We start from the raw sequence: 21,296 nt of genomic DNA on the forward strand, positions 1-21,296 counted from the left end.
CCTCTCCTCCTGTGGCCTTGGAATCTGCGACTCTGGGACACTTCAGCAATATTGACTGCAAAGCTGCATGTCCTGTGGCTCTGAGTGCCAGGGAGTGGCCAGCAACATCCTGCACTGACGGTAACAGGGGAAGGTGTATGCGTCCTGGTGTTGGCCAGGCTTCTCTCACATACCCAAGAACTGGACTTGAAACCTGTATATCTTACTTTCCAGTTTCTCTGACTGAAGGCCACAGTCTGGCCTCCCTCTGTGGGAGGCGATCAGCAGGGCGATCGGGGGACAGCACTGGCCAGTGAGCTGCTGGCCCTGCCCCCCAATCACCCCTCTGCCACTGCCGGTCGCTGCCACCCCCTGATCGCCGTCCCCTCCCTCTGCCTGCTGGCACCAGTCTTGGCTGGTCTGGCGGCGCCCACTCACCAGCCCCACCAACTGGTCATTCTGCCATTTGGTTGATTTGCATATTAGGCTTTTATTATATAGGATGTGGTGTTTATGGATTTATCAGGCATGGCTCATTGGAAAGTGTCATATAAGCTCTATAATTAATAGGGAATGAAAAGGAAATATTTTATTACTGAAATGACTCCTTTTGTGCATGTGATGTCCCAGACTTTTCACTTAGATGGCCCATCTCCTCTGAATTATTAGCAAAAGTAATGGGTATGTTTCTGATTCCTGTAAGTCCTTAAAGTCTCTCTTATGGTCTTTCTTTTTTCTTTTGCTAATCCTCACCTGAGGGTATTTTTCCATTGATTTTTAGGGAGAGTAGAAGAGAGAGAAACATCGATGTGAGAGAAACACATCAATTGGTTTCCTCCCGGGCTGAGAAGCCTGCAACCAAGATACATGCCCTTGACTAGAATCAAACCCAAGACCTTTTGGTCCACACTGAGCCAAACTGGCTATGGCTGTTACAGTCTTTCTATAAATACAGAAAGTAGATACAAATCTTTCCTGAGGAATGGCCTAGAAAACAAGCTTCAGTGATCAAAAAATGTTTGGAAAATCTTTAGCATAACCGTGCCCGTGGTGAGTATAATTGAGAACTAAGGCTGATGGTGACAAGAGAGACAAAATACCATGTAAGTGTTTTGTGGGAATAATACAACTACCATAAAAGGAATGGAAGGAAGGGATTAAATGGAAAACAGGATAAATTCACTGGGAATAAAAGAATATCATTTGGGGTTTACAAATCAAGCTCCAAGACTTTTAAAGAAATTGTTATTTATTGATTTTAGAGAGAGAGGATGGGGGAGAGAGAGAGAGGGAGGAAGGGAGGGAGGAAGGGAGGGAGGGGGAGAGAGAACCAAATCAATGTTTCTTTCTCTCTCTCTCTCTCTCTCTCTCTCTCTCTCTCTCTCTCTCTCTCTCTCTCTCTTTCTCTCTTCCCCCCTCCCTTCCTATCTCTGAAACAAATAAAAACATAGTTAAAAAATTAAATTGGAATATCATGGCTAACCCATCGAATTAGAAAAGATCACAGAGCTTTTCTGCCTTGGTTATAGTGTAAAAGATGCATTTCATGCACTGCTGGTGGTAACATAAATTAGTACAACTGCTATGCACGGAAAAGGATTAAGCATTAATCTACCTTCCCATATGGATGATTTTTCAGGGGAGCCAAATAGCCCTGATTGAGGAGGAAAAGTTCTTTACCGAAAAAGTAAAAAAGTAAATGTTCTTTACAGTTCATAACTTTGGAAGAAATGATAATATTAGAAATGTTGCTGTTTTGCAAACTTTAACCAAAACAATGGATGGAATAATTAAATACAAGTTTAATAGGAAACATTACAATGGAAATACCATGTGGTTACTGACTGAACCCACTGATGAATCTCAGCATAAATCAGAGTGAGACAGCCAGAAATAATGCGCCGAAGTATGGAGAGGTGAAGAAGGTGGGTATGGGATTTGCTTCAAAATAATTCAGCAAAAATACTAACAACTACAAAACAACAAAAGTAATAAATAAAAGTGTAGCAAAATGTTGATGACTGCTAAAACTTAGTGATGGGATTCATTACACCATTATTTCTATTTTGTATATGTTTGAAGTTTTACATAATAAAAATGTAAGGCATACATACCCATTGTTTCAAAAAGCAATCAGCTTGCCATAATTTAATTTTGGATAGCAAATTAAAGACAAATGGAAATTCACTGAAAATAACGGGACTGAAGTTTCCTGCAGTTATCTAAGAAAGAAACAGGTTAACAGTTTTGATAATTAAAATAAGATGAAAATGTCATTCCTTTATTTTAATTATTTCTACCTTAAATTATTTCCCTCCATATTTTTTTAGAATCTTTTTTTTAAGAATCCAAATTACTTAGAAACAAATTTCTAAGAAAATGCATTTGTTCTGGGAGTGAAAGATTTAAGCTTTCAATGATTATCTAATTTAGCATAGTCAGCATTCCAGTAAGGACATTTTCAAATGTTGATTTGTCAACGTGATAACTACATACCCACATAGCTACTGACGTGTCCCCCTTTAAAGTATGAAAATATTCAGAGCCCTTTTGGTATTTTCACTCAGAAGTGAAAAATGTTACTCTTACCGCATTGTTATCTCTATCGTACATTCTTTTTCTTTCTTCAACAAAGTCCAACAGAGTGGAGAGTTCATTTATGATGAAAGTGTTCTCTGGTAATTGACAAGTAGCTTTGTTTACCTTAAAGAGAATATGACCTGTGAATATCATTCTCTATTAACAAATGATGTAATCTATGATGAAGTAGAATTCTATAAAACTTCCATTTTAAAAAAAATCTATAATTTCTCCAATTGGCAGTGGAGATGGTACAGCAACTCTTGGGATACAAATTTTCTGGAAACAGTTCCCAGATCTTGAGAATAAAAGCACGATAAAAATTTTCCCATTAATGAATGAATAATAATTTAGTGCACACTATTTGCTACCGTGTTTCCCCGAAAATAAGACATCCTCCGAAAATAAGACCTACTTACAGGTTTCCTTCTGAGTGAAATATAAGGCATCCCCCCAAAAATAAGGCCCCCCCTAGGCTCTGTCTCAGAATGCTATTGCTAAACATGAGAGATTTGGTCCACTGATTCTACAATAAAAGAAATGGAGTCACAAGAAATTCACCAGGAAATTCAGGAATTGGATTGTTATGATGATGTTCCAGAAGATGATGACATGATTGTCATTGAATAAATGAGTAAATTCTTGATACTGTAGGAGTCACAGTTTGTCTGGTTTGTGTTGACAACTACCGTACTACCGTACCGTATACAGGTAATAAATTTCCTTTATTTTCATTTTACAATAAATGTGTACCGTATTCTTCTTCATGGAAAAATAAGACATCCCCTGAAAATAAGACCTAGCGCATCTTTGGGAGCAAAAATTAATATAAGACACTGTCTTATTTTCGGGGAAACAGGGTAGGTATGGGACAAAACATAAGGTAAAAAATTGTCCTAACTTTACATGAAGCTTACTATCTAGTATAATAGTTAGCAAACCCTTTCCTATTTCTGGATAGCAAATATTTTGAGATTGGAACTATACAGTCTCTGCTGCAGCTATCAATCCTGACATTTTATAGCACAAAACGGTCCTAGACAATATGTAAACGAGTGAGTGTGGATGTGTTTCAATAAGCTGCCCATGGGCATAAACAGCCAACTGGTGATCCATGGTCTAGTAGGTGAAAACAACAAGTAGTGCGGCATCAGGGACACAGTTTCTCATTGGAGAAGGAATTAAAGGGTTCAATAAGGCCTTTCAGAAGAAGACAATAAAGACTTAAAAAATATATACTGTGATCCTAAGGGGGAAAAAAAGTAAAAACATGTATGCATGTAAGCATAAGCAATGGATGCAGACAATAGTGTGGTGAAGACCTGAGGAAGGGGTGGGTGTGAGCTAGAAAGGGACAAAGGGGGAGAGGGGGGGAAGGAAACATCTATAAAGCTTTCAAAATAAAGATAAAATTTTAAAATGTAAAAAAATAAAATAAGCAGAGGAGTCTTAGCCGGTTTGCTCAGTGGATAGAGCATCGGCCTGTAGAATGAAGGGACCCGGGTTTGATTCCAGTCAAAGGCACATAGCCTGGTTGTGGGCTCGATCCCCATTAGGGGGTCTGCAGGAGGCGGCCAATCAATGATCCTCTTTCATCATTGATGTTTCTATCTCTCCCTCTCCCTTCCTCTCTGAAATCAATAAAAATATGTTTAAAAAATAAAATGAGCAGAGGAACTGAATAGATATCTCTATTCAAATAAAAACCACAAGAAGATAACACTCCACACCTGTTAGGATGGCTACCATCAAAATGACAAGAGAAAACAAGTGTTGGTGAAGATGTGAAGAAAAGGGAACTATGGAAACAGCATGGAAGTTTCTCAGAAAATTAAAAACTATCATATGATGCAGTAATCCAACTTCTGGGTATATATCTAAGGGATTAAATCACTCTCTCAAAGAGATATCTGCACCCCCATGTTTATTGCAGTCTTGTATACAGTAGCTAAGAAACAACCTAAGCATCCATGGATGGATGAATGCATAAAGAATATGTGATGTTCATTCATCTATCTTATACACTTCTTTTCACATATATAATGAAATATTATTTAACCACGAGAAAGAAGGAAGTCCTTACATTTGGGACAACATGGATGGACTTGAGGACATTATGCTAAGTGGGATAAGGCAGACAGAGAAAGACAAATGCTGTATGAATTGTAAAAAAATAATATGTGGAAGCTAAAAAATTACTAAACTAATAGAAAACAAAAGTAGTATAATGGCTGTCAGGAACTTGGGGGTGAGGAAAATGGGGAGATGTTGGCCAAAGTGTACAATCTTCCGATTATAAAATGAGTAAGTTCTGTGGATCTAATGTACAACATGGTGATTACAGTCAACTGCACTATACTATGTTCTTGAAAGTTGCAAGTAGATCTTAAGTGTCATCACCACAATAAACAAACAGTAATTACATGAGATGATGGAGGTGTTAGTTAAAGCTATGGTGTTAATCATTTTGTAATATATAAAGTGTATCAAATCAATACACTGCACACCTTAAAGTTACACAATGTTATATGTCAATTATATCTCAATAAAGTTGGAGAAAAAAAGAAATATATTACCTTAGAAATAATACTATAATGGTACTTCTGAAAAGCATTAATTCTTGTATATAATATTTTCTCCTATTGAGATTGATATTTTATGGTGAACTTTGCTCTGATTGCCATTTTAGCAATTTATTTGTAAAAGAATCTTATTTTAGCTAATTTTTAATGGAATGACATCAACTGAATTCTCTTGTTTTGTTGAAAATGCTCTGGCTCAGCTCCTGTCTCCTAGCAATATCAAGTTTGTTAGTAGCTTAACCTTAGGTTACTTCTAGAAAGATTATGTTGTGCATTCTAATGAAAATACTAAACCACTGTCATATTTGAGTAGTGTTTGTGCAACTAATATATTACATGTAATATATTCCTCCAGAGTCTATCCAGTTAGCAAAACAAGCAAAATTTTGAATTATTAAGGCTGAATAAAATATTCTCTTTCTGTAATGAAAAACAGAACAAGACTCCAATTGGCTGAGACCTAAGAGATTTGTATTTAGCAAGATGGTATATACATTCCTTAGATGCACACTTACCTCATACAATGCTTTCATCATTTCTAGAAGAGCTTTAACATTGCAGTTATCCTGAGGTGTTTCAGTCCAGAAAGTCAGTTGAGCAATGATGGCTGATTTAAGCATCTGGACCAGTGTGTTGAAAGAAGACTCTTGCAAAGATGCCCAACACTTCTCTGAGGGATGCAAAATCAGCCATGATAAGTATATACTCCTCTGCTCCCCTCAAAAATACTCCCTCAGTTTCTACTGAGTTCTTTAATATGAGAAAGAAATCTTTTCCATTTATGATTACAAAAACCATAAAATATGTTTCCTAAGGATATCATCCTGAACAACATCTACTACAGAAAAAATATTTTCCCTGATTAAGTATTATTGGAATTAAAAGCTCAAATTCAGGATTCTAAAGAAATGTGTTGATAGTTCATATTTATGCTTGATTACTTGATTGATTTTATGATTTTCAAACTGTAAATTCTATAGGTTATTTATAAAGTCTTAGAACATACATAGGTGAATACACATACACATACAATGTCATCAAGGATATTTTCAATCTGTAAAAAATAATATCCATGTCTTTAGATTTTATACACAACTGGTATATACAGATATATTTTTATATAAAATTATATCAATAACAATATTTTAATATTACTGAGGTTACAATCTAGATTATTGTACCTTTACAGGATAAACCTACCAATATATTATAAAACTAATGTCATTAAAATAGTATGACCCAAATGCATAAAAAGAAGATCAATGTAGCACAATTCCCTAAATGGATCCAAATGCACATGAGAGGTTAGTATATGATAAAGGTGACATTGCATATTAATGGCAATGAAACAGGTCATTCAATAAATGTCTGGGGACAAGTGGAAACTGATCTAGAAAAAAATTTAATCAAGATAAACTCCATATGGATCAAAGATTTAAGCTTAAAAATGAAACAATAAAAATCCTAGTTGGAGCATGGGAATGTTTTGTTTTTTTGTTTGAGAGTGAGATACTCTTTTTGTTTTTAAAAATATATATTTTATTGATTTTTTACAGAGAGGAAGGGTGAGGGATAGAGAGTTGGAAACATCTATCAGTTGCCTCCTACACACCCCCATATGGGGATGTGCCCACAACCAAGATACATATCCTTGACTGAAATTGAACCTGGTACCCTTCAGTCTGCAGGCTGATGCTCTATCCACTGACCCAGACCAGTTAGGATGAGATAGTCTTTTTGAAGTCTGACCCAAACTCAGGAAACATAAAGGAAAATGCTAATACAGTAGGCTTTCATAAACATGTTTAAAAATAATCATGCATCGCAAAAATACCACAAAGTAAAATCAATTTTAACCTAAAGAAAAAATTTATAACTCATATTGTTGATAAAGGATTAGCTGCCATAATAGTTTGAAACCTCCTAAATATAAACTAACAACAGACAGAAAAATGGGCAAGAGGAAAGAACTGCTAGTTCTCAGATATGATATACAAATGAGCTGAGACATAAAAAAAACCCCAGCACCCGCTAGCCTGTTTGGCTCAGTTGGATAGAGCATCTGCCTGAGGACTGAAGAGTCCTGGGTTCGATTTCGGTACAGGGCATGTATTTCTGTTGCAGGCTTGATCTTCAGCCCTAGTTGGAGCGCTTGCCGGAGGCAACCAATCCATGTGTCTCTCTTACATTGGTGTTTCTCTCTTTCTGTCTCTCCCCCTTCCTTGCACTATCTCTAAAAGTCAATGGAAAAATATCCTCAGATGAGGATTAATAAAACAAAACAAACAAACAAACAACAAAAGGAAACCAGCACAACCTCATTCTTAATGAGAAAATTAAATTAAGAAGTGGAGAAACCAAGATGGCAGAATAGGTAAACATCTAACTGCAGCCTCGCACAACAATTGCAAAAATACAACTAAAATACAAAATGGACATTATCCAGAACTACAGTAAATTTGACTGACTGGAAATTCTACAACTAGAAGGAAAGGGAAAACCAGAAGGAAAATCAGAGGAGCTGTAAAAGCCTAAGGTACGGAGACACAGTGGGCGTGTGCAGAAAGGACGGAGCCGGAGAGGAGGGGTGGTTGAGTGCCTGGTTGGTGTTCCCTAGAAGGAAGGAGATAAAAGCTCTGGATTGTGCTGAACCCCAGTTCCAACTGCACTGAACCCCAGTTCTGGGCGAGACCCTGGGGACCCAGGCTCATACAGAGAGAATCTAGGCTATAGGGCAGGAACTAAGGGGAGCAGTGAAAGGCAGAGCCCTGGAGGTGCACATATGAATGCGAGCAGAGGACAGACTGTTGACTGTGCCCTAGCAGGAAGGAGACAAAAGCTCCAGACTGTTCTGAACCCCACTTCTAACTGCACCGAACCCCAGTTCCAGGGCATTGGGGGAGAGACTAGACTGTCTGGTAATGGGTGAAACTCGAGGGCACCTTTCTCTCAGAGGTGCTTGCAGCGAGTACCAAAGGACACTGAGGAACACTGAGACTCAGGAACCTCATAGGGCGGGGCTGACAGGAAGCCAAGGTAGTAGGCTTCACCCTGAAACTCCACCCTTTCCAAACTGAGCACTGAAGCTTTTGTAATTTTCCAAGTCTAGCCAAATAAGGCTGTCTCCTGGCATAGACACAGCTGATCCTCACAGCCAATTGGCCTGGAGGTCAGTTCCTCCCAGTGATACCAACAACAATCAAGACTACAAAAAGGCTGTACACACAGTCCACAAAGGGGTGCACCAAGAGTGTCCACCTCAGGTAACTGGGAGGCTGACTCACTGAACCATATAGAACATCTTAGCACACAAAGCCACCCTACCAACCCAGGGAAGCAGCGAAAATGCTGAGACAAGGAAACAGATCACAAATGAAAAAAATGGAGGACAACAAGTGACTGGATATAGAGTTCAAAACCATGGTTATAAGGTTTTTCAAGAATTTCCTAGAAAAGGCCGATAAAATAAATGAGACCTATGAGGATATGAAAAGGGGTCAACTAGTGCTCGCTTCGGCAGCACATATACTAAAATTGGAATGAAAAGGGATCAACTAGAAATAAAGAATACATTGTCTGAAATAAAAAATATTATACAGAGTCCTAAAAACAGAATGGAAGATTGCAAGAATCAAGTCAAAGATTTGGAACACAAAGAGCCAGAGGACACTCTTCCACAGAAGCAAGAAGACAAGAGAATCCAGAAAGTTGAAGATAGTGTAAGAAATCTCTGGGACAACTTCAAGTGAACCAATGAAAGAATTATGGGGGCCTCAGAAGAAGAGAGAGAGCAAGATACTGAAAACATACTGGAAGAAATAGTGACAGAAAACTTCCCCCACCTGGTGAAAGAAGTAAACTTATAAGTTCAGGAACACACAGAACCCTAAACAAAAGGAATCCAAAGAGGACCACACCAAGACACATCATAATTAAAATTCTAAGAACAAAAGACAAAGAGAGAATATTAAAAGCAGTAAGAGAAAAGCAAGTAGTTACCTATAAAAAGGAGCACCCATACGATTGTCAGTTGATTTCTCAAAAGAAACCATGCAGGCCAGACGGGAATGGCAAGAAATATTCAAGGTGATGCATAACAAGAACCTACAGCCAAAATTACTCTACCCAGCAAAGCTATCACTCAGAATCGAAGGCCAGATAAAGAGCCTCACAAATAAAAAAAAGCTAAAGGAGTTCATCACTGCCAAGCCAGAATTATATGAATTGCTGAAGGGGGTTCTTTAGGAAGAGGAAGAAGATAAAGATAAAAATTATGAACAAAAAATACGTAACTATCAACAAGTGAATCTAAAAACCAAGGGAATTAAAAAACCTGATGAACAATATTAACTGGTGAGTATAATAGAATCAGAGGTATGAAAGGGGAGTGGACTGACGATTCTTGGGGAAAAGGGGAGTAGGGGGTGCAGGAAGAGACTGAATATAAACTGTGCACCTATGGATGAGGACAATGGGGGGTGGGGAAAGGGCAGAGGGTGAGGTGGGAACCTGGTGGAGGGGAGCAATGGAGGGAGAAAAAAAAAAGGAGGAACATTTGTAATAATATGAACAATAAAGCTTTATTAAAAAGAAAAAGAAAAAGAAAAGAAAATTAGATTATTTTTTCAGAATGGGAAAGACCAAAAGTTTGATACCACTGTAGAAAAATGAATTCATGGGCTGCTGCTGTCATATTTGTTGTGAAGGGTAAACATTCATCCTCTGTCCTGGTGGCTACTGTCCAGGGGTGCATTTTACTTAGACTACAGTGTGGATGGTGGCCACTTGAAGTGGGGCTACCTGGTGGCCCGGACTTCTGTGGAGGGTCATTTGGCAAACTGTCTCAAAATTTTAAATGCATATGTAATTAGACTTAATAGTTTTACTTTCTGGAATTTTCCCTGACTGTGTACATTTATATATGCACAAAGAAATGCACGTTAGCACTCTTATGATAACAAACATTTAGAAACAACTGTTCATAGCATATCTTCCCAATAGAAATTATTCAGACATTACATAGAATATGGCAGATCTATAGGTCCAACAGCAGAATGCTCTCCATGATATACTGTTAAATGGGGAAAAGCAAGTTGCCGAAGCATGCGAATGGTATGCTACCATTAAAAAATGCATTTCTATATGTTTTTATACATAATATATTTCAAATGGTACACAAGAAACAGGAATTGCTCTCTGAGAAGGGAACTAGGTGGCTCATATTTCACTGTATATATCCTTTGTTCCTTTTAAGTTTTGGACCTTGAATACTAGCTTAAAAAGTGTAAAAGACATCCTATTGTAGTGAATAAAATAAATGATAAGAACACAAAGCTTATCATTTCTTTTCATCCCCTCTGGTTAAAATGGCTAAAGTTTTAAAACAGCATGAGCAAAAAGTTTTAAAATGGATTCATCATGACTGGATCCTCTACAGTTACTAAACTCTGATGTCAAAGCCATGTCCGAGTCTAAGAATCATACATGCCTGTGTAACAATAATGATTATAATTGCTTTAGGTTTATCTTTAAAATATATATATATATATATATATATATATATATATATATATATATATTAATTATTGATTTTTTTACAGAGAGAAAGAGAGAGGGATAGAGAACCAGAAACTTCAATGAGAGAGAAACATTGATCAGTCGCCTCCTGCACACCCCCCACCAGGGATGTGCCCGCAACCAAGCTCATGCTCCTGACCGGAATCGAACCTGGGACCCTTCAGTCCACAGGCAGATGCTCTATCCACTGAGCCAAACCGGTTTCGGCATAAGTTTATCTTTTCAATAATCCACATATCATGTACTCAAGTATTTGTATACTTTGAAATCTATTCAAAATTTGCTACAACTTCTACTTCAGACAGTGATAGAGAGTTCAAATAAAGTAACATGAAAGTAATCAAACTTACTCAGGACTCGTAAAGACCGGTCACTCATTGTACCAACAGCCTGGGCAAACGGAACCACCAGGCTTCCCCAGTTTTCACGATGATGCATCACTGGACATTGTGGGAGCAGAATGAAAACCGATAGCGCTTCTTGGCGTAAAGAATGGCATGGGAGAGCTCTGAGGAGATTATCCCTGAGGCTCGTGGTTATCTGCAGTTGAAACGGGATCAGAGGAAGAAAGGCCCAGGGTAAGTTTTGGGACCAGGGGTTTCCTTCCACTACTTTCCAATTAGAATAACCACTTAGTTTTCCTGGAACCTGTTGTTCGTCCTTCCTTGCATCCCAAATGCCCCTGAAGTATGATAGTATGTGAAAGCCTTCGTTCCGATTTTACACGGGGGTGCATAAGGAAATAAAAGTGAAACACGTATGCTGGTCAGTGCTGAGTGACGTGTGGAGGTTGTTCAGTTAGAAAGTGGCAGAGCAGGTCTGCCTGGGCTAAAATCTGCTCCAGCAGAGGAAGTGCCATGTCTTACCTTCTCCAGTCCTGTTGCAGCCTCCTCCTGGGGTCACCGGAAGATGGTATTTTCTAGCCTCCCTGCCAGTTAGTGGGGCCATGGGGCTGAGTTCTAGCTAATGCAATGTGAGTGAAGGGGATGTATGACCCTTGGAGGCATGGCCCCCCAGAAACCTCTCCCATGACCTTACATATTCTCTTTCCTAATCTGCCAACCAAACCCAGAAGATCTGGAGGATTTCATGGCCCCAGAACCCAGAACCCAGAAAGAAGGAGCCTGCGCCACTCCTGAATTCAACTGTGCAGAGGTTGGAAGGGTGGCAGACTATGCGACCTCAAAATATGCCACTCTGGCGTGAGGATCATTTTAAATACATATATTTAATTCATTTTAGGGAGGGAGGGAGAGGGAGCAAGACACAGAACACCAATGATGAGAGAGAATCATTGATCAGCTGCCTCCTGCACACCTCCCCACTGGAGACCGAGCCCGCAACCTAGGCATATGCCCTGGCTGGGAATTGAACTGTGACCTCCTCGTTCATAGGTCAACACGCAACCACTAAGCAATGATGGCTGGGGTTGAGGATCATTGTGAGCTGAAGGCAAGTAATTAAAAACAGACTAGAACAAGCTTTCTGTCTTCCCCTCTATTTACCTGACAACTGAATATAAATTCCTTTGGTGAAGGTGTCCTCTTGCCCCCAACTTCCTGTACCAGGAAGGGGATAACAACCTTACAGCAGAGATGAACTGGCACTGAGAAAGTCCGCACAAACCAATCTTACTAACTGGCCCTTTTCTACTACTCATTTTCCCATGTATTTGCCTTCCCACAATTCGGCACCTCTAGAAGCTCAAAGTCCTTTTCCTTTGTCTGGTTGCTTCTCTCCAAAATGACTGCACTTCGCTGAGATGCTATATAAGCACAAGTTCTAACCACCCCATTGAACTTCTCACCACTGAGTGTATATGAGGGATGCTCACGTAAGTAAACTTCGGTTTGTTTTTCACCTATGAACCTGTCTTTTCTCAGTCTACTTTGTAGGGACTCACCCAGTGAAACTAAGATGGATAGAGGGGAAAACAGTTTATCCCTACAGGTACCTCATATCTTCAATCCTCATGGAATTATGATGTGGAAAATAAATCTTCAATGAATTAAGCCACTGAAGTTTACAAGTTGTTTGTGATAACAGCTAGCATTATTTATTCTATCTAATAGATCTTAGATATTATACTGTCTGCCTCTACATGACATAAAAGTTAAGATGATATATGCAACAGTAAACTGTAAAGTACTATCGATATATATAATTATTATTATTATTATTATATCAGTGTTCTTAGTTTTCTCAGGATGAGGGATGAATCAGTAGCAGAGTGACCTCAACGTGATTTGAAATTCACCTAAAAAAATAGAGACCAGCCTTTTTGGTCTCTTAGTCCAGGATTATCCTGCTTCCCAAACATGATAGAGGTTATTTACTTCTCAAGTAATGGTTTTCTCATAGTGAAAGTAACACCCTGCTTGGTTGGTTGGAGCATCATCCTGTACACCAAAAGTGGCACATTCAATTCCCGGTCAGGGAACATACCTAAGTTACGACTTTGATCCCCATTTGGGACCTGTGCCGGATGCAACTGATTGATGTTTCTTTCTCTCTCTCTTTCTCTCTCTAAAAATCAATACAAATATGTTTTAAATAAAATTTATAATCAAGAAAGAAAGAAAATTAAAGTATTGCCATCTAGTGTACATTTAAGTTTTCAAAGAGAGAGCCAGTGCTTAATACATTATATTATTATATAATAATATTATATTACCCAAAATATAATAACCACAAAATGAACATTGTCCTCTCCCTTCCTCAGGTCTCCCTCACTCAACTCCCAACAAAAACTGCAATCATAATGGTTCCTGTAAGGAAATTCTATTGCTCTGTTTCTCAAGTGAATATTGACATTTACTGATACTGTTATAATTTAGCCCAGTTTTTAATAACTGGAAAGGAGCAAAGAGAAGGTCAAGTGTTATTGGCTTGCCATTTGTACAGTTTGCCAGGAAGCTGTGGTTTAACTCCCCAGGAAGCCACTGGTTTGTCCCCACTGGGGGAAGGGACTGGACAGGGAGAGAATAGACACATGCCCAGTAAGGTCTGGGTGAAATAGGGAAGGTACTTGTCTGTCAGTCAGCCCTGGGAACAGGTCATTGGCTATAGTAGGCATGGCCTCTGCAAGAGCAGGGAGATTTGAGGTCCTTAATCTCTTAAACAAAGGAGTTCACTCTCTTTTGCTCTTGGGACTCGTTGCAGAGGCCGCACCCTTGGCTCCCTTGCCTTCGGCCACAGGGCCCACAGCCATGTGGACCCCACACACAATGGGCTAACAGACTGCAACAAGTCTAATGCTCACCCAGACCCAGCTCCACCATCGGATGGATCTCTGGACCCTGGCTTTGCTTCTAGCTCTGCCAAAGCCCCAGTTGCATATCATTCAGGACGGGGAATTAAGGGTGGGACTTTGCAAACCTAAGGGTGTAATTCATCCAAATAAAAACCACTCATCCTCCTGTGTGAGTCTCAGAAAATTCTTTTTCTCGAGATACGGTAAGGACCTGACCCCCAGCACCCAGTGGGGAAGGGGATCCACCGCTTTCACTGATAACATTACCGTGAAAGAAATCCATTCCTTTCCTGTTAACTTCTCAAAGGTATCTTTTGCCATTTGTAAGTCCACATCAATGGAATTCATTTCTCCAGGTTCTCTTTGGATACAAGAAATGCAAAAACACGCATAAACAAGTGGAAAGGGACATTTCTAAACTTCATATACCATTATGTAGTTTTAGTACATATCAAATATAAACTTTTCTCTTAAAGCTTGCCTCCTTTCAAAATAATCCACTTCCTTGGCATAAAAAAAAAAACAACATGAAATGCATGTCTCCTAAAAGAGGGGAGGTAACAATGTACTGTCTCTAGAGTAGCCACAAGTCTGGGCTGCAGGAATAGCAAAATTTTATATGCTGCGTCTGAGAACGGACAGCATTTACCCCCACTCAGCCAGCACACAGGGAGCTGAAACTATTTATTCCTCTCCCCACCTCTCCCACGCGAACACATATACACACGTTCCTTACCATCTACAATTACATTATTTTGGGATTCCACGGTTTCATTAGCATGATTTTACTATTCCTAGAGACACCTGCCCAAGCAAACGGCTTGATGATTCGTCATAGGAACTTTCTGAAAAGACCCATGACCTCTCCCCTGAGAAGCATCAACAGGTAGTTTAGGCAAGTTCTTTGAACCTCTTGCCTCAAAATCCTTGCCTTGCAGTTTCCATCCATCCAAGATCCTTGTATCTTTTCCCAATCATAACCAAGTCCCCTTTCCACGCTGAAAAACTTGCCTTAAACCAAACTGCCAATTCCTAATCAATTCCAACCTGGCTTTCCCCCTCAGAAGCACTATCAAAGCCCTGGAAAGGTGTCCTGCCTCCTTGGGTTGTGTTGGTGATAATGAGGAGCACGCATTCTGCCAAACAGTTTGTCTTTGAGAATCATTGATCGGCTGCCTCTTGCACGTCCCCTACTGGGGATTGAACCCACAACCTGAGCATGTGCCCTTGACTGGAATCCAACCAGGGGCCCTTGAGTCCACAGGCCAACGTTCTATCCACTGAACCAAAGCAGCTAGGGCTAGCCTTTGACATCTTAAGACAAAACCTTGAGGTTCAACTCTCCTGGGAGAATACATTTCCAATTAAAAAAATTATATATATAGCTTTGTGCATTGGCAGCATCGAAGCCAATGAAGTTTACCCGAGGCGTGATTATTGCTAATTAGAAAAAAATATTTATATATAGCCCTAGCCAGTTTTGCTCCGGACATAGAGAGTTGGCCTACAGATTGAAGAGTCTCAGGTTAGATTCTGGTCAAGGGCACGTACCTCTGGTTCAAGCTTGATCCCTGGCCCTGGTCAGGCTCATGCTGGAGGTAACCAATTGATGTCTCTCTCTCAGATGTGTCTCTCTCACATCGATGTTTCTTTCTCTTTGTCTCTCCCCCTTCCCTTCTACTCTCTCTAAAAATCAATGAAAAAATATTCTTGGGTGAGAATTAACAACAACAATATCAACAAAACACACACACACACACACACACACACACACACACACACACACGAGGCCCGGTGCCCATGTCCATGAGTTCCCTCTCTGGATGAATGGAACAGAATGACAGATTTTAGAGGGCAAAAGGGTGGAGGGATGAGAAGAGTTTAATCAAAGAACATATACGCATAGCCCATGGACACAGACAATAATGTGGGGAAAGGCCTGGGATGGGGTGGGGGCTGGGTGGAAGGAAAGGAATGGAAAATAGGGGACATCTGTAATACTGTCAACAATATATTAAAAAACAAACACCAAAAACTGGCCCTAACCGGTTTGGCTCAGTGGATAGAGCATCAGCCTGTGGACTCAAGGGTCCCAGGTTCGATTCCGGTCAAGGGCATGTACTTTGGTTGCAGGCACATACTCAATAGGGAGTGTGCAGGGGGCGGCTGATTGATGTTTCTCTCCCATCAACGTTTCTAACTCTCTATCCCTCTCCCTTCCTTTCTGTAAAAAAATCAATGAAATATATTTTTAAAAATAAATAAAAAGAACTGGAAAACTAAGCTATTCTTAGTGTGGAAGAGACTAGAGTAGGGAAGAAAGAAGATACACTGTTTGGCAGAGTCCCTCACTTTCAGCCTGGAAGGACGGCAAGAAGAGAAAAGCGGATGGGAGGAACGGCAGAGAGAAGCAGGGTCCCAATTTCTCTTCTCCCACCTTTGTCCAGGATGCACAGAGATGAACAGGAATGCTTTTTTGAGCTCTAGAAATATATTGCCTAATGAGTTGCCAGTGGGAAGCCATGCCAGTTAACTGCCCTGGGCTGCTCTGGTGCCCAGGTGAAGTTGTTGGAGTGGCTGAGAATGAAGCTGGGTTAAGAATCAATGGGGCCAGAACCGGTTTGGCTCAGTGGATAGAGCGTCGGTCTGTGGACTGGAAGGTCCAGGGTTCGATTCCGGTCAAGGGCATGTGCCTTGGTTGCGGGCACATCCTTGGTAGGGGCTGTGCAGGAGGCAGCTGGTCGATGTTTCTCTCTCATCGATGTTTCTAACTCTCTATCCCTCTTCCTTCCTCTCTGTAAAAAATCAATAAAATATATTTAAAAAAATGAATCAATGGGACAATAGTACAAAATAATGTTGAATGTAAACTGTAATTGAAAAAAGAATTAAAAAGAAAAAATGAACCAATGGAACAACTGAGTTGCGTAGGGGCAAGGAATAGCTGCAACTGGGGTCAAGCAAGCACCACCGAGTGGCCAGGAGGGGTTACAAGCTGTGTACACCCAGTATCTTCTGAACCAGGGAGCCAACTTGAGGCTAACTCAATAAGGGGAGGGATGGGACCTGGCCTCGTAAAGGACTGGAATGAGTTTCATTGGCTGCAATTAGACCCCAGGGCACCCTTCTCCAGAGAAAGCAGAGGGTCCCTTCATGTTGCTATCACACCTTCACCTCCCTTTGTATACTGTGTAATTAAACAAGGAAGCCATTGGACGGTGGTGGCTCTAATGGCATGGAGGCCTACATAAAGAAACTAACTCTAAGCCTGCAAATGCCTCAAAGTTATGAAATAGAAATCTAAGGACAAGCATTCATAGCCAACTAGGCTTAAAGCTATATAGCCAATCAAATAATTTCCTTTCTTTGCTTCTGCACTTTCTCTATGTCAGTCTTTCCCCTGGCTCCCGGTTTGCAGTATGCTTCTAACCACCTCCAGTTTGGCACTAACCCGTTTGAATCCATATTTGTTCAAGTAAACGCTTAAGATGTTTAAAATGCCTAGGCTATCTTTTCATGATTCTTATTATAGTACTGCTGAGCATAGAAGGAGGGGAAGAAATAGAAGACCAAACATTGAGTATGTTGCAAAGGAATTATTTAAACTACTAGGTCAGACCAAGTGTCAAACCAAATAGGAAGTTAGATCTTACTCTGCAGTAGAGAGACTAGTTAAAGATAAGATAAATAGGATCTGTTTTCCTTACCAATCCCACCACAATAAGAACTGCCAAGTACAGCCCTGGCCTCTAAGTATAAAGGCAATAAGATAATACTCATGGAAACAAAGATCCAGAAAAAAAAAAACACCATTCTTCCCAGAGAACAGAGGAGAGCAGGGCCAAGGAAGAAAACAATGTGAAATAGGAATTACAGCTTAATAGTGGTAAAGTTACTTTACCACTATTAATAAAAAATTACTTTACAAAATGGAAGAATTCTGTAACAACTCATGGAGTTTTCTATGTCGGACTTTTTGTTCATAGATAACAAAATTCACAAATTGAAATGACTGACTTGAAAGACTTATTTTAAAAATTCCCCAGTGTTTTAAATGAAGGCAAATCTTATATAAATATTACCTTTTCTTTAAAAAACTTGCAGTCAGACAAGCAGGAGATGAAAATATCATTCTAATTTCACTGCAAAAAGCAATAACAGAAGTGTTAAGTCATAACATACAGAAAAACATGCCTTCTCTTATTTCATGTCTGAATTTATAATTGATGATGTGGAATCATTTTTAAAGAAAATAACAATTCTTCTGAAAGTTCTCCAAATGCTGGTTATGCTTTGTGCATGCTACAACTTATCAACAGCCTTTATAGCTGATTTGAGGAAGTAATCTAGAGTTAAATAAATCCATCCTTCTAACACAAACTATGGAACTCCAGAGAATAAGCTATCTATCTATACTAATAAAAGGGTAATATACTAATTAGACCAGGAGACCTTCCGGGAGACCTTCCAGACATCCTTCCAGACAAAGCCATGGTGGCGGGGCTGAAGTAGAGGTGGTTAGGGGCAATCAGGCCAGGAGGGGAGGGCATTTGGGGGTGATCAGTCTGGTGGAGGGAGGGAAGTTGGGGACAAGCAGGCCGGACTGAGGGGCCAGTTGAAGGTGAGCAGGCTGGCAGAGGGGGCAGTTGGGGGCCAATAGGCCAGCAGTGGGGGGCAGTTGGGGGAGATCAGGCTGGTGGGGGGAGCAGTTTGGAGCGAGCAGGCTGGCAGTGGGAGGATAATTGGGGGCAGGAAGGCTGGCAGGGGAGATCAGGCAGGCAGGCAGGTGAGTGGTTAGGAGCCAGTGGTCCTGGATTGTGAGATGGATGTCCCTGTGGGATCAGGCCTAAACTGGCAGTCGGACATCCCCCAAAGGGTCCCATATTGGAGAGGTTGCAGGCTCTGAGGGACATCCTCTCCTCCCTCTCCCCGGGCACAAATTTCGTACAATGGGCCACTAGTATATATATATATAAAAGCCTAAGTAGCTGTTTGACTGGTCAACTGGTAGCTATAATGGCACTGGACACCAGGGGGCAGACACACAATGCAGGAGCTTCCCCCTGGTGGTCAGTGCATGCCCACAGTGAGAGTGCAGTTTAGCTGACCAACAGGCACCAGATGCTGGGCTCATGGCTGATAAGCACAACTGCAGTGGTGCAAGCCTCTCCCATGGACACCACCCCGTGTGCCCCACCCCGATCTGGACTGGGCCTGGAATCTAGACTGGGACTGGGATTGGGACCTGCATCATGACCGACAGGGCATGAGCCCCCAGCCGCTCTCCGGTCATGGGCGTGTCAGTATTGCCCTAGGACTGGTGCAGAGCAGCAGCTAGCCTACTGAGTGGTGATGGTAGGTGCAGTGGGGCCTGGGCTTGGGCTCCTCCCTGACCCCCTGCTGCTTTGAGCATTGCTACATCCCTTGGGGGATGTTGGATTTCTGGTTTTGGGCCAATCCCCGCAGGCCAGGCCAAGGGACCCCCACTAGTGCACGAATATGTGCACTGGGCCTATAGTGAAGATATAAAAATCACTCCTACATCTCCCTCACCTATCTAGGTGCCTAAGATATTGTACGTCCTCAATAGGGTTAGGAAAATGTAAGTTTATAGTTGTGAGTTCATGAAAGAGTTTATTCTTGCATTATTTACTAATTATTGTATTAATTTCCCATCTGAGCAATTGTAAACCTACTTTCCCCCCATCCTGTATACATCTAGTAAGTCAACAATGAATCAGTCAATCGATCAATCACTTCTTCAAACTAAGAGGTGGCAGAAGAGAAGGCTGAAGTGCAAATGCCTTCACAAGAAAGCCAAACCCTCATTGTTAGGTTTCTAGGATAAAGTGGCCATGGCTCCAGAACCCAATAAAAGTGTTAGGTTATTATTAGAGCCACCTCTTAGTCGCTTCATATTCATCACTTCTTGGTGTCACTGCCATCCACTGTTCTGTCTGGGACTGGTTAATTCGGCTTATTTCTGGTAAGGTTTTCTTGGAAACATTTGTGGAACCGGTATCCTTCAAGGAAGAAAAATAAAAGAACCATCAGGAAAACACACACACGCTGAGTAACGGGCAATCCCGTAGAGCTTGTGGCACAGGCTGTAGATAGGACCATTCCTTTGAGGCAGTGGGGTTTGGTGGGACGAGCTATGGCATCCGACTGATCCAGTTCCTAGCTTTGGCCACTTTGCTTGGTCTGAGCCTTAATTTATCACTTAAAAAGGGGATAATACAAAATATTAAAAACAGGAACTCAAACAGATAATTGTAGGCCAATATTTATTGCAGCATTATTCACAATAGCCAAAAGAGGTAAACTACCCATTTCTACCAACAACATCAATAGATGAATGCTGTATATACATGCAATGGAATATTATTTAACCATGAAAAGGAATGAAATTCTGATACATGCTACAACATGGATGAACATTGAAAACATGCTAAGTGAAATATACCAGATATGAAAGGACAAATATTGTGGTTCCTCTTACATGAAGTAGGCATATTATACACAAAAAGTAGATGAGAGATTGACTGGGGATGGGGGTAATGAGGGAATGGGGAGTTAATATTTAATGTTTACAGATTTTGTTTGGAGTGATGAAAAAGTTTTGGAGATGGCTGAAACCGGTTTGGCTCAGCGGTAGAGCATCGGTCTGGGGACTGAAAGGTCCCAGGTTCAATTCTGGTCAAGGGCATGTACCTTGGTTGCGGGCACATCCCCGGTAGGGGGTGTGCAAGAGGCAGCTGGTTGATGTTTCTCTCTCATCGACGTTTCTAGCTCTCTATCTCTCTCCCTTACTCTCTGTAAAAAATCAATAAAATATATTAAAAAAAAGTTTTGGAGATGGATAGTGTTAATAGTTGCATTCTACAATATCGTGAATGCAATTAATGCTACTGAACTGTTCACTTAAAATTGGTTAAAATAGCAAATTTTATAATATATATTTTTATATTATAAAATTATATTGTTCCTCTGAAGGGCATCACATCAGATTGTATCCTCTGCCTCCCTTTCTTCTACAATCATCTCCCAATGTCCTAGTCACTACCCTTCAATTATTATTATTATTATTATTATTACCACAATAAAAAATTAGATAATAAGACCCAATACCTACATCCCTTAGGTCTTATTAAGATTAGATGATATTAAGTATACAAAGCTTTATAGTATAGTAGGTATTCAATAAAGACTAGTTTCTTTCTCCTCTTTAATAAGACACAGATTTTTACTTTAACATCAACAGTTTTTAAATGTTAGCATGCAGCAGAATCACCTGGTTATCTTGTTCAAGCTTAGACTGACCT

The 21,296-nt window shown here is 40.4% G+C and overlaps 1 protein-coding gene across 4 annotated transcripts in view; it reads right to left on the reverse strand.

The window, feature by feature from the left end:
• HERC6 (HECT and RLD domain containing E3 ubiquitin protein ligase family member 6) overlaps positions 1 to 21,296 on the reverse strand; it is a 54,981-nt gene that overhangs the window by 16,754 nt on the left and 16,931 nt on the right. For all 4 annotated transcript variants that reach the window (XR_014794853.1, XM_084881852.1, XM_084881853.1 and 1 more), the window contains exons 9-15: positions 19,873 to 19,994; positions 18,054 to 18,113; positions 14,239 to 14,332; positions 11,069 to 11,258; positions 5,657 to 5,811; positions 2,569 to 2,682; positions 2,094 to 2,201 (exon numbers count right to left, since the gene is read on the reverse strand). Coding sequence is in view for 3 of the 4 variants with exons in the window: in XM_084881852.1 (XP_084737978.1) it covers positions 2,094 to 2,201; positions 2,569 to 2,682; positions 5,657 to 5,811; positions 11,069 to 11,258; positions 14,239 to 14,332; positions 18,054 to 18,113; positions 19,873 to 19,994 (843 nt within the window). In the remaining variant the exon portion in view is untranslated. The remainder of the gene's footprint in view (positions 1 to 2,093; positions 2,202 to 2,568; positions 2,683 to 5,656; positions 5,812 to 11,068; positions 11,259 to 14,238; positions 14,333 to 18,053; positions 18,114 to 19,872; positions 19,995 to 21,296) is intronic.

Source organism: Pipistrellus hanaki (genome assembly GCF_964339955.1).
Source record: "Pipistrellus hanaki genome assembly, chromosome: 1".
NCBI lineage: Eukaryota > Metazoa > Chordata > Mammalia > Chiroptera > Vespertilionidae > Pipistrellus > Pipistrellus hanaki.